Here is a 21,177-nt window from a genome sequence, read left to right on the forward strand (position 1 = left end):
GATATTCATTTTATATATATATCTTAAATGCTTCTGTGTGCTTTAAATTATACAAATCAAAGCACTTCCCCATTGCTTGGAAAGTTTGACTCTTTCTTGAAACTGATGACTTATTTTTCCTTTCTGTAGAGCCCCATGGCTAGTCATGTGCCTCCATTAATTTTGAAAATTAAACACTGGGTTTTTTAAAGTATATTGGAAAGCTTCCAAAAAAAGCATTAATTTTAGGAGTAAAAGAGAGGGGGTTTGCATCTGTTGCAGTTGTTGCAGCAGATGGCATGGTCTATGTTCTGAAAAACAAAGAAGACCACAAGTATAATACAGTATTGTAGAGGTGATGGCAGCACACAGATACAGTACATATAATGCAGTATAATCGATTCTGTGCGACATAAATTCCCTAAGCTCTTCTTTGGCAGCAGGGAAGGGCCTGTGTCTTGTTCCCAGCTGTATTCTTACTGTGTGCATGAGGAACAGGACATTTGGTTTTTACATTCTGAGTTCAAGTGATGCTGGTTTAAGCACAATGCTTTGCAGAGTGATGTTCTCCTTTCTTTCTCACTGTTTACTGATAACACTTGTCCAGTTCACAGGGCTCTGTGACTGCTTATATTTTCAAGGTTTTGAGGAGGTGAATATGCAATATTTAAAACAGCATTTATTTTTTACAAGTTCTGTTGCTGAAATCCCTAATAGTGCTGTGTTTAAGGCAGCAGGATGATAGACCACATTCTCTAGATGCTTTCCTTCTACTTCTTTAAATGACAGTGCAATGGTTAGAAAGGGTTTGGAAATACAAAATGATCTGGAGGTAAGATTATGATGATTTTCTTGTGTTTTAGAATACCCACATCTTGGTCAAGAGCGCAGCTAGCTGAGAAATCCTTCAGTAGTGTAACTGTTTTTACCAGGAGGAGAGTATACACACCAGAAGGTTTGAGGGTAATAAACTCTTTTAGAACTGGTTTAAAACAACATGCTAATATCTGTCATGGTTCTTTGGTTTTCAGGCCTTCCACAAGGACATGTTTTCTCTGCTGAGACAATTGCTCTGAACTCAGGCAGGAGATTTTAGTGGGGCATAGGTCAGTCTGAGCCAGCTCACAGTAAGGACAATCCTGACCATTGCTTCTCACTGAAAGCAGTGAGATCTGCCTGGGTTTGTGACTTCATGCATCATTCCTAAGCATCATCACTTAGTCATCAAGTAGGAAAGCAGCTGAAATTAGCAGTGGTTTCTGAAAATGTATCTGCACGTTGATCTTACCCAGTAAAGGAAAACAAATCAGTTTACATACCTGAATCCTTGATTTGGAATTCTGAGCATAATTCACCATGCTGCCTTTTTAGGCTCTGTCTGGATGGTTTTGATTCACTTGTCTAGTATGTGTTAACCTTCTTCTCACTATTCTTAACATTTACTGCTACTTTGCTCTATCAGTCTCTTACCACCTGTTGGCATAAAGGGCAGAACAGACCTGGCTTAGATGGTTCATCATTTGAATAATAATTGAAAGAGAGGCATCATTTTTCCATAAACTTTACTTACAAAGTGAGCATCTTGCTACAAAATAGAAGAGTTGAAATGCAAGAAAGATAACTGTTGTAATACATCTAGTTCTCCCCAAAATAAATGTAGCATTGTATGAAAGTCAAATCCTCCTTTTAAAGTACAGTCTCAAACATTCTCTTCTGGTTAGCAGAATCTTGTTCCTTCCTTCTTTTTAGCCAGTGCCCTTTTCTTTTCAAACTGTTTTCTCCTTGGAGATAAATTCAGCTTTTAAAGATGAGAACAAACAGATTTTATAGTGAGATTTTTCACCTGTGGCACATTGTAGCTCAGATCTGGTTGCAAAGCTCTAATTATGCATACAAGAAGTCAGTTACCTTGTGTCTGCAATAAAAGGATTTGTATGAATGATTGGCTGAGCTTGATTTGTAACTTCAACCTCTGATACTTTCCCTGGATTTGTGGTTTACAAACCTTTTGGTTTGTGAGCTTACTTGGGAAAATTGTTTTTGATGTGTTCTGTTATGGTAAAGATAACATTTTCCAAATTGAAGAGCTTTGAAGGAACTGAAGAGTTTGGATGGAGATCTGTCTCAGCTTAGTTTCATGAAATATAGATAGCAACCTGTAAACATTATCAGGGGACGTAAATACTATGGAAGAAACATGTATGCAGTTTACAAACTGGTTTTATGCAATTTTTTTCTTCTTTTCTTTGTTAGTCACACTGCTTTCCTCTCCCACCCCCCACCTTTCACTCATTGTTCCAGATTTTTCCTCTAACTTGAGCTGTAGCAGTACTGCTTTGTGGTTTCAGTTTCAAACCTGAAGGCGAAATGGCACCAGAGGCATAAGCCCAGTGCCCAAAAAAGGAAATATATAGTGGTCTTGTTGCAGCATAGAGAGGTGTTTTCGGTTGAATTTCATTCTTGCAGAAGTAGGTCATTGTTCTCTAAGGTTGTCTAAATTAAGTACAAACTAAAATCATAGAATCATAGAATAGTTAGGGTTGGAAAGGACCTTAAGATCATCTAGTTCCAACCCCCTGCCATGGGCAGGGACACCTCGCGCTAGACCATGTCGTCCAAGGCTCTGTCCAACCTGGCCTTGAACACCACCAGGGATGGAGCATTTACAACTTCCTTGGGCAACCCATTCCTGTGCCTCACCACCCTCACTGTAAAGAACTTCTTCCTTATAGCTGATCTAAACTTCCATGTTTAAGTTTGAACCTATTACCCCAATAAATAACTTCTCCCCGTCAGGGAATTGAACCCCGGTCTCCTGCATGACAGGCGGGGATACTCACCAGTATATAAATGTTCTAGCTAAACTTGTCCACTGGTCATTTAACAGCAAAGGACATAATACATTTACTGACAAAGCTGGCATAGCTAATAGTGTAAACATAGCATACCTCCGGTTTTTATACTTATAACCAGAACTTTAGGATGGGTGATGATATTTTGTTTGATTGTACACATGGAGTGCTACCATGAGTAAAGCTGAGCTTTTTTCATGTAGCAGTGTCATCGAATGACGGAGTGACCCAGGCTGGAAGGGACTTCAGGAGGTCCCCAATCCAGCCTCCTGCTGAGAGCTGGGTAAGCACTACGTTCAGACCAGGTTGCTCACGGCTTTGTCCTCTTGGGTCACAAAAACCTCCAAGCATGACGATCCCACAGCATGTCTCAGCTCTAAATCTCTCTAAACTTCTCCCTCTAAACCTCTTTTTCTCTAAATATGTACATGTAATGCATTGGAAATTGTTTGTTTGTTTGTTTCTAATGTTTAGTACCCAGGACAGCAATAAAACATAGATCAGTTCAGGAGTTCAGGTAATTCAAGTGACAGTTTTTCTCACACACTTAGGAAATTTAAGATATTTCTCATTTTTTAAAAAAACCCAACCAACCAACTTCTTCCTTCCAAACTGAATACAAGCAAGAAAAAAGGAGAACTTCTTGAGTTCTATAAAGTGTGTGATACTTTGGAAAACTTACCTTTTTCCCTGCAGAAGCATAATAAAGCTGCAATGCGAATTTTAAACAGAAATAGTTAAGTAACAGCTTTTCACATTTCTCTAAGCATTTCTCAGAGTAAATAAAATTACTAAATGAGAATTTAAATTAATATTTACTCTGAGAAAGAGCAAGTCTTTGTAGGTAACAGTTTTCTGTCTCAAGTGGTATTAACAATCAAATACCAAATAGGATTAGGAGGTAAGAATGAGTACTTTTGTTTGTCTTCAGACCATTGGTACATCACAAATGTGCACAAATATAAACATAAAGCTTAGCAATCACTAACACTGAATTTGAGATGTTGCATTTCCTTCAAAATCTTCCTGTTAATTTCTTTGTTGCTGCACTCGCAATTTTTCATAATGTGGAACAGTTTTCTTTCTCTTGTTTTGCAATCTCCTCCTTTACGTAACAGGCACAACTTAAACTGTCCTCTTGAAGGAGATCTGTGTTTGTAATCCTTCATTTCTGAAAATCTTCAGCAATGCTTCTCTGCGGTGAAGAAATAGTATGTTTCAGTGTACGTGTGATTGAAACGTTTTCTGGAAGGGAAACAAGAGAGACTGTAAATGTTTAACAAAACTCTTAATTCATGCATTAATACAGTGGCAAGGTCTAAAAGGTTGCATTTTTAGAGGTGAACCAGAACTGAGATCTAGTTGTATATATAAACTAAGACATTTTTTGTCTAAGTCTTTAGGTTGTTCTTCTAGTAGAATAATTGGTATCACATGTAAATTTGAACCCTGAAGGAGATGCATTTTTTGCTCTTTATTGGTGGCTGGATATAAGTTTAAGTTACTTCTGTGCTTTTAGGAAAACTATGCTGTTGGTCCAGTTTTCCAAAAAGAGCCAAGATCTTTAGATGTTGTCCATGTATTTTGAAGTTTCTTCCTTTCTTGTGTGTTAATATGTCCCTTGAGCACTTGCTAGTGCATTCTGATAATTCTGTAGACTAGGTGCCTGCATGGGTGATTTCACTTTCTCTTTGCGAGGCTGGGATAGCGCTTTCTGCACTGTGGGAAGAACTGTGGCGTTTGTTCCTTTCCATCAGTTATTTGTGGGGAAGAACTAAGCACAATTTTGTCTCGTGCATAACGTGTTCCATGCTACCTGTTTCAATGTCAAATGTATTCTGCTCCAGTGTGTGTATTTGGATTTAATCTTCCAAATATTCTTCTGAAGCATGTCATTCAGATCTGCCAGCCATGCCTTCCAAATACAAAACTTATCCAGTTTTGATGCTTAGTGATTTATTTTAAAAATGTAACAGTTCTGCCGCCTTTGCTTGAAGATACTTAAAAAAATATATTGGATTTGCCCGTTTTCCTCTGAGACTTCAATCACAATAAATGTCACTATATGATGTGATGTAGGCAACCTTAGTTTGGGTCTTTCGAAGAACATTGTTTGACATGTGTTGACACTGGAGGCTGAGAGATTTAGGATGAACTCAGTTACTGTTTTCTTTTGAAGAGCGCTTATCATCGTCCCCTGAACTGGCTACGGGTTTAGATTTGCCCAGGATTTGCAGTTCTGTGGGCAAATGATACTCACACAGAATGACAGCAAAGGGAGAGCATGGAAACCAGGAATTGTTCTTTACTGGAGGGCCTGTAAGAGACCAGATCATCCAAAACAGGGCCAACCCTAACTATTCTATGATAATGGTAATGTAGATGATGTGCATCCCTGGTAGCTGGAGCCATGGACTTTTGCAGAGTATCTGCCCTAATCTACATTTCTAAAGCCAGAGGCAGGAGTATCACCGCAGGATCCTTTTTTTAGCGAGAAGGGGAAGTAACAAGCTGTTATAGAGAAGCAGTAAATAAAGCATTATTGTCCATTTCACAGTAAGCTCAGTTCTCACACTAATCAAATATAATCTGAAGGCGTTAGTGCTGACATTGGCAAAATCCAAGTGAGTGAGTGCCTTCAGTTTATTTACTCAGAAGTGCAAGGAACACATACATGCCTACACACACACAAAAAAATGACAGTTTAAACGCCCAAATTTGAGTCGTTTTGCAAATGTGGCAGACTGATATGCAAAGAAGTTCAGGAAGCAGAGGGAAAGTGGTGCATCAAGGAGTATGAGATGAAACTGTCAGTATCTCAATAAAGGTATTTGTCCCACAGGTGGGCCTGGCAAAGTGCTACTTGCCAGTAGTTTCTGCTACTGCAATACAGCAGGCTTCTGCTGTATTATTTTAAGCAAAGTGTAGAGACAACTGTGTATTTTGGTAGACTGTGATAAACCATTACCAGATTGAATTTGTCCTTTGTTGACTGAAAGCAACAAAACTACTATCTAGTAGATAGACAGTAGATAGTAGATAGATCTAACTTTATTTACTGTTTCACTTGCGGTCTTTGCTGAATTACAGCATTTTGATTGCTTGTAAGATATGGGAAGGTGGTGAGGTGACAATTTAACTGGCATGTATGTATCTACTTCAGAAACATGGAGCAGCTTTTTCTGTATGTGGGGAAAAAAACATCAGTACCTAGAGTGGACTGATTTTAAATCAGCGACTTAAAATACATAATTTAAATGTTTTTCACATCAACAAGCAGTAAACTTGATATAAAAGAGTTTAGTCCTGTTTTGAATTTGTACTTTCTAGTAATTTTCCAAAGGAAAGCTTGATTCTTACTGGTTTATGACACAGGAAAAACTTGATATCCAACTAACTGCATATTTTCAGGTGATATTTGGTACTTCCATGTGCAGATATGAGACACTTTTTTTTTTGGTCATGATTTATCTGATTCAATACACTTGCTCTGATCTCAGTTTTCTAGGTCTGTACATACAGAATGTATTTTTAATTAGGTAGTTAAAATTCACTTAAGATTTATTTAACCTCTGGTTTAGGTAGAAATTCAGAATCAATGCTTTTAGTTAGCTCTGCCCAAGAAATTAAAAATACAAATATATATTAAAAAGATAACAAGACATCTTTTGAATACAGCAGCCTTTGGAAACAAGAAAAGTATTTATCATTCAGTGAATCAAACTGTTCCTGATATGTACAGTCATTTAGATATGCAGGGATGATAGTTACTAGTACTATTATTTAATCAGTTTAAGGAGGAAAATAACTTTTCCTTATTCACTTTAAATTACAAGCTTGTTAAAATGAACTAAGCAAGCCAAAATTAAGACACAGTTTTCTCTGTAGTGGTAGAAGAGGTGATTGCTGTCAAAAGCTGCTTTTAGCACTTCAATATACCCTGTTTTCAGGCCATCCGATGACTAAAGTCCATGACTTTTCAATGCAGTTTTCCTTGGTAGCAAAGATGTGCTGGCTTACCATGACTTCAACATTCTTTCTGATTATTTTAATACTTTTTACTAGGCCTTAGCATCTGTTGCTCTCATTTCAAAGGTAGTACTAATTAGGGTTTTTAATTGTACTTTGTTTTTAAATGACATTTTATGTCTTTTAATTACTCTGTTTTGGTAAGAATCTTTGTAAAAGGCAATTCCTTGGACTAACAGGGCTTATTTTGAGGGTTGAATCAGAACTAGAGGATTTTGTAATTAGGTATGTTAGATTAGTCATCTACGTTTATTCAAAACAAAACTTCAGAGCAAATTACAAACTGCGACAGACTAACACCAGTAAGTGATTGTCTGGAAACCTTCAAAGGCTTTTTAGCCAGTTTGGCACTGATGAGAAAAGTGACAATATCGAGCTCCCTCACAGAATTTGAGCTGCCTGTGACTTTTCCTCAACTATTCAAAAGCACTTTCTTCAGCTTTCTTTTACCCAGCTGTACAGCTCAGATAACCTGGCACCTAGCTGTCTCTGAGAGAGGTGGCCTTCCTTGTATTTTCCCTTCTGCTGGTTGAAGCAGACTAACTGGCCAAAATAAACCAAAAATCCCTAATCCTACAGAAAAGCTTGTTGAGAAATCAAGTAGTAGCTGGTGCTGGTGGAGACAATAAAGGAGGACTGCTTTTTTGGTGACCATCAGTTGCTGCAGTGCTTATCTGTGTTGTAGAACAGTCCTCCCTACAAGCACTTCTGTGTCCTCTTCTCCCCTAAAGCAATAAGTGTAAACCTGATTAGTTAGTAAATCATAGTAAGTATGTTCTGTAGTGTCGGGTGTTAAATAGTTGGAGAGACATGATCTGAATATTGGACAGAAATTGATTAATTCATAATTGTTGCCAAAATGTTTGAAGGAAGTAAGAACTTCTTAGGTCTGTTCACTGGAGGGAGGGGAAATGAATGTGGGATGACAGTCTGGTTAGACGCAGTATTCTCATTTATTTCTTTGAAAAGCATGTGCAACACCAAGGCTAAGGTCATAATGGTATTGCCATGTTCTCACTCCTTTAATTCCTGTGCCTTTAAAATAAAGGTGAAACAAAAAAACTGAGGTGAGAGTAGTAGCTGAGGTTAATTTTAACTTGATCAGTCTACAACCCACCATTCTGTCTATTATTAATGTAAAATTACTTTCTGGTTAGGAATTAACAGAAACCTCTATTATATATTAAAGAAGAGACTTACTCTGTGAAGACCTGTCTGTGTTGACTGAGCTGTGAAGTGACAAATGCAGTGCTGTGGGCAGAAGGGCCTACCTGTTGCAGCATGTACCTCCATCTTGTAACAGCCCAGTGTTTCAAATAAGGGCTTATCACTTAATGGCTTTCATGTGCAATAGAAAGTACATGCACAGGAAAAATCTAATGTCTGGCACCATAAACCCAGAGATTTTTAATATATGTGAAGGGGTTGCCTTCATGATTAAAAGGGAGAGGCGTGATCTCGTGCCAGGCGTGACTGGCAAAAGCTTCGTTTGTTCCCACATTAGCAAATTGCCTGAAAGTGGATCATAAACAGTGATGCATCGTTACTGTTATCTCCTGGCGTGACTCACTGAGCCATACATAGCAGCTCTTCTTTTGAGGAGAATTCTTACTCAGAGCAAGTAGGATGCGGAAACAAACATTAAATGTCAGACTATTATATCACTGTTGCATTAGAATTTCTTTCATGGCAGATAAAAATGTCTAAAAATGGCTAAGAGTAGCAGTGCCTGTCTGTATTAAGCAAGTATTGCCAGGTTAAAAATCCTCATTAGTTTTCTCCTGATATGATGCTCTTATTTTCATTATATTTATCTCTCTTTGGGCAACAAGGATGTGTTTCTTGATTGTACTAGCAAATTCTTGGATGTTTCAATATTTGGATTGCTGCTAATGCAAGGCAGCAGGTGGCTTTTGGAGCATGCTTTGGGCTTTTTTTACTTTGTGCTTTTAAGAGCTCTCTCCCTTTCATTGCCTAATCATGTCTCAAATTAATTCTGTGTGATTTCTTTCTATTCTCTTTTAGTTGTAAAGAAACTGCTTGTGACATCCAAGTATGGCTCATAACACTGATCCCTTTTAAGATTCTTCTGTCCCCCTTTTAGAAAGATTGGCTTTCTGCAATGCTAACAGCATCTTCCCTCTGTATTTTGCATTAATTTAGTACCTTGAAATTTAGACTGCTTTTCTGGCCAAGAAAGATTAGCCAAGGCTTTCTTCAGGGCTTCAGTGACTGCTGCTGGACCAGTCTCTCCATCCTTACCCCAGATGAACTCTAGCCTGAGGATCCAGAACCCTGTTTTTCTGATGCTATTTCAAATGTCACTTTTGTTCCATGTTCACTGCTGTAGGAAAGTACTGCACTGTTTGTGTATCCTGAATGTATGTTGATTCAGCTTTCATTTTAAACCAACACTCAAGATTTTTAAATATGCACTGTGAAACAAGAATCCTTTCTTGTGTTTTGTGATGTTGATAACGTGGTAACAAATGTGTGTTGGTAAAAGAAATATTCCTGTGTTCTGTTACAGGTTTTGGGATTTGAAGTTGATACGGTGAACTCTGTCCAGTTTTCAAACCATACAGGTAAAATTTTACATGCATCTTCAGATACCACCCCACAGTGACTCAGCTCTACTCAACATGTGGCTCACCTCATCATAGGACAGTGGAAAGGAGATCAGTTTTATGTTTTCAGCCACACTTTCAGGATATAGTACAGAAATGTAATTTTCATGTTTTCAAGTCTCACAGCAGTCTGCATTTGGGATTAGGGCATGATACGATGTGGTAACATCCTGTTCTGCTACTTCAGAGTGTGGGTTCCTTTTGTTAGGCAATAATGTAATTAAAGTCAGACAATGAAATAACACAAATACTGACATCTACGCAGGCAGGCCTGTGAACAAGGGAGCCTTCAGTACTGTTTCTGTGTCTTATGGCCCCCTGACACTCGTAATCATATTACCAACCCAAATATCAGAAGACTACTGAGCTAGACATAATGTTTCCTCTCTTTTTCTGCCCACCCAGATTGGCTAGCAAGTATCCTAAATTACATTCTGAAGGGAGGAAGGGAATGGGATGTTAATACATTTGGGTGTATTTTCACTTGGGTTCTAAGCCTGAACATGATGCACTCACATAATACTTTCAGACGTCCTAACACTCATAGAGCTAGAGGACTTCATTTTTGAAAAGAAAGCTGAAATTTATGTTTATTTTAATACCACCTTTCATCCATAAAGGAGTTCCAAGTGACTTTCCATTTTTGGATCAATAGAGAGAGATCTACTGTCGTGGTTGTAGCAGGCTGGTTGTGGGGAGATCTATTCTAGATAAAGGAATTCTAGGGGTGTGTAAAAGAAATAATCCAGGAATAAATTCTGACCTTGACATCTTGGAAAAGAGCAAAAATTGTTTCTGACTAACAAAACAAAACAAAAACCAACCAATGAACCAAAAACAACCCTCCAAAAAAAACCCAAACAAAAAACCAACAAAACAAAAGCCCAAAAAACAACTCACCAAAAGCCAAATTAAAAAAACCCTCCAACACCCCACCGACCCAAGACCCCTCCCCTCAACAGCAGCCAAACAAAACCAAATAAACAAAAGTTGCAATACTTCTCTAGTATCTCACACATACAGCTCTATTAATAAACTGCTAATTTTCAGAATAGAGAGTAGACCAGGAGCCTCTATCCTCTCTTACTATGTTGAGCTCCATGCGGCTTTCAGAATGTTATAAGATGTTCCTATCTTGGGAGGAATTCAGTGCCGTGCTGGGAATAAGAAATGAATGTTTCAAAGGTAGCTAGAAAGCCATCTCTGCTTGTTGAGAAAAGGCACAAAAGAGGTAATAATCAAACAAGGGGTGGGGGTCTTGCTGGGCTTAGGCAAAAAGCTGCTTATTTTGCTTGTACCCTTTGGCACAGTACAAAGGTTCTCTCATGTTTTTAAGAGCTACTTAGACGTGACTTATGTCTTCTTCATGTTTCTTTAATGTATTTAGTTTTGCAGCTTTGAGGGTTTTGTTGTTTAGGTTTTGAAAGCTGAGTAGAACTGGTAATCTTCCAGAAATTAAGCAATTTTTTCACGTGAAGTAACTTGGCACTCAAAATGGATGAACACCTGTCACTTGTGGGCTTTCAGTTTCAAGGTTAAATTAGCTTTACGGGGTATTAAAAGAGCTTAGAAGAGGTTTTATTGGACCATAAACTGAATGTGTCTGAAGGTAGGGAAATTATGTTACCAATAGGATAACCAGGTTCTTAGAAAAGAGGGAAGATTGACTGATTTATTTATTTATTAAATAGTATCACATCTGGAGAAAGGTTACCAGTGCTTCATTCAAGGTTTGGCAGACAGTGAAGATAGAAGAAGGAAAAAACAGTGATCATCTCCCCACCCTCCACCTCCAGAAGGCCTGTAGGAACATCCCAAAACCAAAACTGTCTCAAAGATCACAAGTTTTTAAAATGTTTGTAACTTTTATTTTGTCTCCTGGTGTTGAGGAGTCACTTCTATTTTATTCCTCCCTCCTTCCCCCTTTGTAATCTTGATTGTCTTAGAAAATGTGTTAAACCCCCAAAGATTGCTGCAGAACCTCATGACTTTGGGAAGCGGAGTGTTCAGAAAAACATCACAATATTTTAAGTGTTTGGCACTTGCCATGTGTGAATAAAAGGAGATTATATTTAGAAGTATTGGTCATTTGGCTGGAAGAAGAAAGAACAGAAAAAAAGGAAGGGCACATTCCCTTATATGACAGGTCTGGTTTTATAACACTGCAGTTTTTCCATTAAATTCTTTATACCCTTTCTTAAATTGAAGGATAGATTCTAAGCCCAGTGGTGTTGCACCTCCTTTTTGAGAGAGGCACGTAGGAACATGTGGTGGCCTTATATAAAGACTTTTCTAAGCTCGAACATCTACATGTGCCTGCACACCAACTTACACTAACACCTGGAAGTCAGTGTACAACTGCAGGGATTAATGAACAGAAACTGCTGTGCTGGGCTGTGGCTTGTGTGGGGAGCAGTGCCCCAATATACAGGAATCATGTGCTGGACGAATGGGTGAAGATAACTTGATTTTCGTACAAAGTCTTATGACAACCCTTTCTGTGGTTATCATTAAAGCCGAAGGACAAATTTCTGCTTCAAAATCTATCTATGACCTTTAGTTTCTGAAAGGATGCCACGTACCAGAGGTTCACAGGTAGAAAAGTAGGTGAGATTTTGGAGATGGTGTTTTTTTCTTTCCTCATACTCATCTTTAAACCGGGTCATATCAGCAAAAGGTAAAACTCAGAATTTATGACTAACAGGCTTGCTTTGGTGAATCATTTCTGGGGTTTTTTGCCCTGTCTTTAAATTAGTATGATACCAGGGGCCTATTTCTGCTGACTCCTGCTCGGAAAATACAGCTTTCTTTAGTCTCTGATAATCCTGAAATTTGGAAAATGCGCTTTAAATCAGTCCCCCTGGGAGAACAGTTTGTCATGTTGCTTGGTGAGGAACTCTAATCATAAGAGTGGCTCACCCTTGAATGGCATCATGCTTCATGTACAAATAAAAGAAGTTGTCATGCAACCTACAAAGATTCTGTGCTATTTTACTGTATTGTTTGCAGGAGTATTTCATCATCTGATGTGCAGAAATAAAAATCTAGATTTGATTTTTTTATTGTCGTTGATTTTTGGGGGTGCATTTTTAATTCTTCAGTGATTTGCATTTTAGATTTTAATTGGTAGGTTAATGGTAAGCATATAATGTGCTTATTTCACCATCCAAATCCTACCTTTGAAACTGCTCCAGAATGAATAACCTGTTGGGGTTTTTTGGGGGGTTTTTTTCAGTTCTTTATTTTTAAGCAAAACACTTTTCCACTTAGTGGGTGTGTGGTGGGTGGTGAGGTTGGCTGCAAGGTCTAATACAGGAGAAATTATAATTATGTCTTGCTGTTGTGATTCTTCACAGTCTACCACCCATACGCAGTCATTCACACCTGTGGAATGTGGGATGAAAAGAAAAGATCTCCACTCATGCATAACAGTGGCAGTATTTTACTCCCACACTGACCATTTGTAAAAAATCCAATGGAGAATTTGGTACTGTATTTCTAGTTTCGTTGAAGGCCCCCTGGTAGCTGCACATAAAGTTGTGTTTAGGCCAAGTTGTTTGCCGGAGTTTGCATGTGGATTTTGTAACACAGCTGGGACCAGATTGCCTGCCCGTCACGTGCCTTAAACACTAGATCTTTTTTCCTTTTTCCCATGTAAAATATTTGGTTATTGAAGCCACTTGGAATACTTTTGCAGGGAGAGCCACAGGAGGAACTCAGACATCGGAACAGAATGTTCTGGGTTGGAAAACAAAGAAATCTTACGTGCCTTGCTATTCTTAAATGGTAGCTTGTTTGGGTTTTGGGGGGGGGGGGATATTTCGTTTCGGTTTTTTTTTTCCTAGTATGCTTGGGATTTTTATTCTTTTATTTTCTCCTTGTTTTTGAAAGTAATTAAGAGGCTTATAAATACATTCCAAAGGAAAAAAAAAAACCACAAACAAACCCAAATGTACCAGTGGAAGAAGGCAAGAAATAAAAGTATGTAAATTCATATTTGGTGCAGTATTAGCTGCTCTCTTGGTTGTGATTCTGGATTTCTTTCTTTTTCGTACAGATGAACCAAGATATTTCCACGGAGTCTAATGAATACATTTATCATTTTAGAGGGATAAGTGACAAGAGTCATCAGAGCTTACCTGTTCTTCATTCCCTTATCTGCTAAAAGCAAATATATAACATTTAATTGAAATAAAAGGCTGTAACACAGATAAGCATAAGGGGTATAAAGATGTTTAAATGTTTATGTTCACCTATGTGTTTAAAATTATTACTAATCTGGGAGACTAATGCAGTCAGTCTGAGCCAAGTGCAGTTTTGGAGAGCTGTATCGTGACTTTCAGTGTTCTCTCTGCTCCCTCAGTCCAGCACTGAAGGGAATTATTTGGTGGTTTTGTAACCAAACAAGGAAGACTCAGCTTTCTTCCTTTTTGCCTTTCCCCTCTCAAGGCAGTCCCTCTCCCTCTTCCTGGGATCCCAAATTATTCATCCTTCAGTTAGTGAAGCCCTTTTAAGTAACTGGCTTTTTATTCTGTCCCTCTAGAGAAGCTGGTTTTTCGTTCGACCAGGAGAGTGGGATAAATGCAGGGTCATGGGATTTGCCTGTTGTTCATCGTGATACATGAAGTTACACTGGGAAAGGGGTTTAGGATTGTTCCCATCTTGCTGCCAGTTTTGATTTTGTATGTTTCTTTTTACTCAAACATGATTCAACTCCTAGTGAAATCACAGTTCTCTGAAGAGCCAGTGAAGGCATTACTCTTTTTCTTCTATCTGAATTGCTGGGAGTTTCCGTAAGGCCTTTTTTTTCCCTCCAGCTATTGTGTGATTAGACTTTAGGTTGTATTAAATGTGTTACCAGGTGGTAAAAAGGATCCTCTAAATACCCTTAGAAGTCATTGCTAGAGAGTTCATGCCTCCTGTAGGTAATTTACCAATTCCTGAGCTAAGCCGGGCCACTACCTAACATTTTGTTTCCATATTTATTTCCCTCTTTCAGTGGAGGATCAGTGTGACGCGACCCTGTGCTGATAAGACAGCTTGACATAGGAAGGTGAACTTCTAGTTAAAAATTGAATGTGCAGAGTCTCTCTATAGGAATGACTCCTGAGAATAGATTGTCTGGACAATCTATCACAGTTTTTTTTATGGCCATGTGTAAAATGAATGACTGCTCTTTTGCCAGCTGACATTGATTCTGGGTGATAACTGCACTTGGCTTTATTGATGGGCACAATGGAGTAGAAACTGAAAGAGGACAGATTTAGATTAGATATTAGGAGTAAGTTCTTCAGTACAAGGGTAGTGTTCAAGGCTAGGTTGGACAGGGCTTTGAGCAACCTAGTCTAGTGGAAGGTGTCCCTGCCTATGGCAGGGGCGTTGGAACTAGGTGATCTTTAAGGTCCCTTCCAACCCAAACCATTCTGTGATGCTGTGAAAATACTCTATTGTGTCCCTGTGTGGGTGGCTTTGCAGTGCTAATAGAAGTAGAGATTTGGGGAAGAGGAGAAGGCAGATTATTTCTCTCTGAGGCTGCAGATGTGACAGAACAAACATCTGCATGTGCGTTAAGCTGAATACTTGAGTTTGTAGTTGCGGGTTCCTCATATACTTGGGGCTAGATATGTGCCTAGGTGTTGGGCATTGCCATTCTGAATACCACTGTGTTCTGCAGTGGAACTACAGTCCTGATACACGGGAATCCCTCACTTTGTTTCTTCATAGAGACTTTTGAAAAAGCATTTGCTAGGGAGGGAATTGTAGTGGCTGATGTGAGTCAGTCCCCGAGCCAGCTGGCAGCGAGTCATGTTTTAGAGGCTAGGCCTTTATAGCTGAGAAGAACAAAATGATCCATCTGCTCACCCTACTGTGGGTGTATTTGCATTCATAAGAAAGAAAACTGAAAAATGTGCTTATCCTAGGCTCTAGGCACCTTTTGGCAGTTGCTCTAATAACACAGCTTAGAGTGATAATCAAAGCCAACAGTTTTTATCACAGAATTTTCTAATGCAAAGAGCAGAAGTTAAAACAAACAAAATACCATTGTCTTCACATGGTAGTGGTGTGGAAGAAGATACCTCATTCAACATTTCACTTTTCCGAATTCCAGTTAATAAAAAGATAAGCTGTTTAACAAACTCTGGATTTATGGAGGTTGGAAGAATTAAATTGCAGGTGCTTCATCTAATATCCTGGAGGAAGCCTCATTCTTGTGTAGAGAGAGTGATGGCTGCCATCTAGATGGGCAGGCTTTGATAATAAGGTGCAAGATGCATTTACATTTTTCAACAAATATTTAAAGTCTGTCAAGGAAGATTTGGTTGTGGTTTTTTGTTTGGTGGTTTGGTTTTTTTTTTTTTTCCCCTTTGAAATTGGCTGCCATGGAGCTTGGTCCATTATTTGTTAAAATAAGTTCAGTTTCTCCCAAGTAACTTCACCTTCCATCTGCTTCTCAGCCAGGAATAATTGGCTTGTAGTTCATAAAGATCATTCAAGGATAAGAGTGAATGGATGTTATGTCTGTTTGATGCTCATTTGCCTCCTCTAGGATCCTCAGCATTAAAACTGTGCTATTTTAGGAAGAAAATCTGTCAGATGCCATTGTATTTTTAAAGAGCATCCATGGCAATGTTCTGTGGTCGCTCTATTTGCTATATGCAGGCCCCAGCAAATGCCGCATCTGAGGGGTGCAGCAGTGCTGCGTGCCTGTGTCCATAAAGATCCAGAAGCCCATTCAAGCTTGTCATCTAGCTGTCAATCTGGTTCTTATTTTATAGTATAAAATAACAAAAATAGATTATACTGACACCTTCCTCCAGTGAAATCTGAAACATAGATTTGTCCACCTCCACACAGGAAAGGAATGGTTGTACAGGCTCCATGAGAAAACTTATAGGAGATTTCGTGTGCTCTGCTCGATTTGCTGCTAAATGGACAGCCTCAGACTCCAGTGTAGTCACTCTAGTTCCTTTGGGAAACAGAGATGCTAAGAAGCAGTTGAGCACATTAACTATTCTGCTGACAGCAACTTTCATTTGGCAACAGTGTTTTATGGGAGAAGAGGCGGAAATGCTTTCTGGTACTAATATCTCATACAGTCCCTCCAAGTGTATAATCTATGTGATCCTAAATCGAAAATCTAGCTCTTGAAGTATTATCTGGCATTTACTTTGCAGGTTATGCCCACTGGAAGGGTCAGGTGTTAAATTCAGATGAACTTCATGAACTGTATGAAGGACTTAAGCTGAATAAGGTCAACCGGTACGATTATGTGGTCACAGGTAAGAAGAGCTTCTTCCTTGGAGTTCCCATGAGATGTAAACAAAAGTAAAGTAATATAAACCACATCCCTCCTTATTCAAACCCAAGCAATTGAATTTTTCCCTATTTTGATTCCTCCTGCAATTTTGTCTGTATATTACAGTCTCAACTGCTCATGCTGTTTACTTGGAAACAGTGTTCTCCAGCCTGGTAGGTAAATTGATCCCCTTGTATAGTTTACAGACTTGTACAGGCCAGTCATGTACAGACTTAATTAATGTTTTGGGAGTGCCTCTACTGAAAAAAAGTATGAGGAATGTCAGAGTATTATTTTAAAATTTATTATGAAGACATGAGCTTAACCCTTTCTCCTAAATGTGCAGTACTGGTACTCTCCAGTGCTATAGTATGATTTTATACACAGTTGTCTGTCCTTATTTTTTGCACTTGCTCTTTCTAGGGCAGTGCCTTGGATATAGACAAAGTATAAGCAGGGCTGGATTTTGGTTTTGACTCTTGTCCTATCTCTTGATTTTTTTTAATTTTTTTTTTCCTTTTTTTTTTTTCTTTTGCTACTATGTAGGTCCTTTGAATGGATACAGTTCTGCAGGACATAATGACCATGCAGTGTCTTTGCTTGCCATTAGGCAAGCAAATATGTAACTATTTATATATTTGCTTATAAATATAGACAAAAATAAATATAGACAAAGAGAATTTCTTGTAGAATGTTTTACAGAAAGGAGAAATTCTAACTGCAGTTTTTATAAAAAACTGCTTCTCATCTAATACCTGTTTCTCAAATCAGTAGATTACTGATCGGGTTCACCTCAGTAAGAGCTGTGCATCTGGTTTAGATTACAGTATCAATTTTTTATAGCTGTGAACAGCCACTTTTTAAAGGTAAACAGAAATATATTGCCAGATTTTATTGATTTCATTTCATTTATGCACATGTAGCAAAGTGCTTCATTCACGGGGAAAACTTTAAGGGTATGGATCATAACCCTAATAAAGCAGTCATTCTGGCTTGAAGGTTGTGGCATGCCTGAAGGGTTATTGTCAGTTCTTTTTCAGGAAACATCTCCAAAGTAAAGGAGACTAAATAGAAAATAGACTGGACTATGGTTAAGAAATTAATTTCAGCATAAATGGGTTCTTTGTGATTGAGAAATAGATGAACACCCTTTCTTTCCTCGCAGGAACTCAAACAAAGGACATTTCCAGGAAAAGCACACTTTTGTATTGTAGGAGTTTCATGAGATGTTAGTATATAAAATTTGTAAATGTTTGCATATTCTTTTAGCTGAAATGTTCCTTTTTTATTTTACTTTCAACTCTTTGAATAGACCGCCAACTCCTTTCCTGTGGCAGTCTCGTACTGGCAAAATGGATGTAAGAAATTAAAAATGGTAGAAGGAAAAACAGAAATCTTCAGCAGAAAAAAGTTTGGAGAAATAAAAGAAATATTTATTAATATGCCTTTTCAAATAGAATTTGTGGGTGGATGGGTCAGTGCGTTCATGTTTGTTAAAAAATTTCTCTGGGTGTAGCCATTTCCAGTATGGAGAAAAAGAAGGCATGGGTAGAAATGGCACTAGTTTCTTAAGGTCTAATAAAATTCACTGGTTTAGTGTTCAGTTGTGCTATGGTTGAACTTAAAATTCAGATTTTTTTTTTTTTTTTTTTCCATTCAGGGCCAAAAGACAGATTTTTTTTTTTCTATCACTATAGTGCACAAAGTACAACTGTACTTTGTACCTCTAACAACCTGGACATGATTGTTCAAACATGGAAAAAAAATTAACTTGTCAGCAGATGGGATACGAATGTAATTGTATGTCTGATGATTGTCAATATCTTTGCTGAAATAGAAATTATTATCTTTAGGCTGATTATACAAAATAACACTTTGCTAACTTCTGTACCTGTTAGTTCCTTGTAGATCTTTATGTATTTGTTTCACTTAGAGTAAAATACTCAAGGTGAGAAACTCCAAATCAGTGTGATTTTTTTGAAACACCTCTGTCAATAACGTTAATCAGAGTCTGGTTTGGGTTTTTTTTCAGCCAGTCTACCATCACCGGTTATTTTAAAGAAAAATCTCTGCTTGGCTCTTTTGACTGATTAACAATATTTCATAGACATAAGACAAAGCATTTCATCCAAAACTCTTGGAAACTTTTCCCATTTCTCTGCAATATCTAAGAATTGATCAAATCTGTGAGTTAAAAAAAAAATAAAAATCTCCACAATGTACTTAAAAATATGTTAGTGGAATGGACGTTTCCAAGCTGAAGGTTTGAAGAAACTACCTTGCTAAAAATACTACTATTAAATGAACTAAAATCAATGAAAATCAAATTATTATTTAATAGATGTTGTAAATAAAGCTAATGCATAAAGTATATAAAGAAGCATCTATAAAATAAAGAAGTTAATGATGAAATAAGAATAGTGTTGCTAGCATTGTGATTAGGGCCTTGAGATATAATAAAACTTATTTCCAGCGTATTTCACTGCTAAGCCTAAAAATAGGAATTTTATTGGTATATCAGCCATTGCTCTAAAATATTCAAGATTAATTCTCCATGGCATTAATGTGTTGGACCAACATTAATAATAAAAAAACCACCTGTTTCAAACTAGAGTACGTAAAAAGTATATGGAATTAAAAATATTCCTTATTTACTAGATGATAAACAGCACTGATTCAGACTGCTGTTTTGAAGAAAAGTAATGTTTCTTCCTTTAAGCTTGACCTTTCTGTATATATGTTCAAGCATTTTGAAGTTGTATGAGTCCTTCATATATAACATACTTGGTAAATGGATTTTTAAGGTTATATTTGTAGTTGTGCAAACACTATCTGAATTTGTCATCCACCTATTATTCCTGAATGAAATACTAAAATGCCTGTGTTCTAAAAAGGCATTGTTACAAAGAATGAAAAGTATGCAGATTCCTATCTAGGGAGAAATAAAAAAAGTGTTTGTGAAAATAGACTTCAGAAGTGTCTTCTTTTTTTCCCAAAGGGTATACAAGAGACACATCGTTTCTTGCAATGGTGGTTGATATTGTCCAGGAGTTGAAGCAACAGAATTCTAACCTAGTATATGGTAAGGATGTATATTATAATCCTTTCTGCTTCATCAATGTACATGCCCATCATTCTAATGTTTTAGGATGAAAACACTGGTCTGACGTTACCCAGCGTTTCACAACCATCTTGTACTCTGATCTGGCTGGGATCAGCTGAGGCTCTTCAGTGAAGATGCAGTTCAGCATTGCTTAAGTGTTGAGGGAGTCAGCTTTTTATCTTTATGATTCTATGCCTTTCAGTATTTTTCTTGCATTGTGCTGTCCAAAGGAGAATGTGCCCTGAGGACTGATTGGCTGTATCAAAGAAAGACTTGTAAAATCCTAGCCGGTGCTGCTGCTAGTAGCTCAGAGGCATAGCCTGTAACTGCTGATAGATAAAGCCTCTCCTTGATTTCCAAGTCAGTCAACAGCGGTATAGGCTGTCTCATGTTGCCCTGCTATGGTTTCGTGTTGTCCCAGAAGTGTCCTACTATGCCTTATAAGGTTCACAATTTAGCTTAAACTGAGGCTTTTTTAACTCAACTCTGGTGCCCTCTGCTAAGATTGCCTAGGAGCACTCAAAGAGCAACAGACTCTAGCAACTGCTGTTGTTGACATGTCAAGTCAGGCTTAAACCTGTGATAAAAGATTCTCCCCTTTCCTTCCTGGCTCTCTGAATGTTTCAGGACTTTTGAACATACTCAGCATAGGCTTGAATTGAGCAAAATGTTTAGAGTGACAGGGCAAAGTCAGTAAGAATGTAGTGGGATAAGAAGCTGTGAATGAAGGTTTGAGCCTGTCACCTTCAGGTTCAGTAACCTGTGTGGTCAGGAAACATCTAGAATGGTTTGCAGGATTTGCAAGGTGTCATACTGCACAGTGTGATATCTGACTTAACAAAGCACAGTTCTCATTTAGAAAAACGTAGCAGAGATATCTTTGTGAACTCAGGGTTTGCTGCTTTTTAGCCTTTATTAACACTGTTGTATTGTCAGCTTCTTCGGAACCTTCTACTAGTAAGTGAAAGCTAAAAACTGTTGGGAGTACTAGCAGAAACAAACATTTAGCTCTATAGAACAAAAAGGAAGTGATCAGATGATGAGAACGCAGCTAGGCTTCTAAGATTCTTTATATTTAAGAAATAGATTATAATGTAAGGAAAATACTTTTAAAATGTAAAATAAATTACCCTCTTTTTACTCACAGAAACTTCCTTAAACACTGATCGAACATTGATTTGATACTTTTCAATTTGTATTTCTTTTTTGTCTTGCAGAAAGCTTTTTTTTTTTTTTTACTTTAATTACAGTGAACAATGTTCCTTTTTAAGGTACAAGGCTAGGCTGTTT

At 37.8% G+C, this 21,177-nt stretch overlaps 1 protein-coding gene across 2 annotated transcripts in view; it reads left to right on the forward strand.

Annotated features, from left to right (window-relative positions):
* Positions 1-21,177, forward strand: part of PDXK (pyridoxal kinase) — a 51,462-nt gene that overhangs the window by 12,825 nt on the left and 17,460 nt on the right. For both annotated transcript variants that reach the window (XM_030474734.1, XM_030474745.1), the window contains exons 2-4: positions 9,391-9,445; positions 16,663-16,767; positions 19,783-19,866. In XM_030474734.1, the coding sequence (XP_030330594.1) occupies positions 9,391-9,445; positions 16,663-16,767; positions 19,783-19,866 (244 nt within the window). The remainder of the gene's footprint in view (positions 1-9,390; positions 9,446-16,662; positions 16,768-19,782; positions 19,867-21,177) is intronic.

Source organism: Strigops habroptila, chromosome 2 (genome assembly GCF_004027225.2).
Source record: "Strigops habroptila isolate Jane chromosome 2, bStrHab1.2.pri, whole genome shotgun sequence".
Taxonomy (NCBI): domain Eukaryota; kingdom Metazoa; phylum Chordata; class Aves; order Psittaciformes; family Psittacidae; genus Strigops; species Strigops habroptila.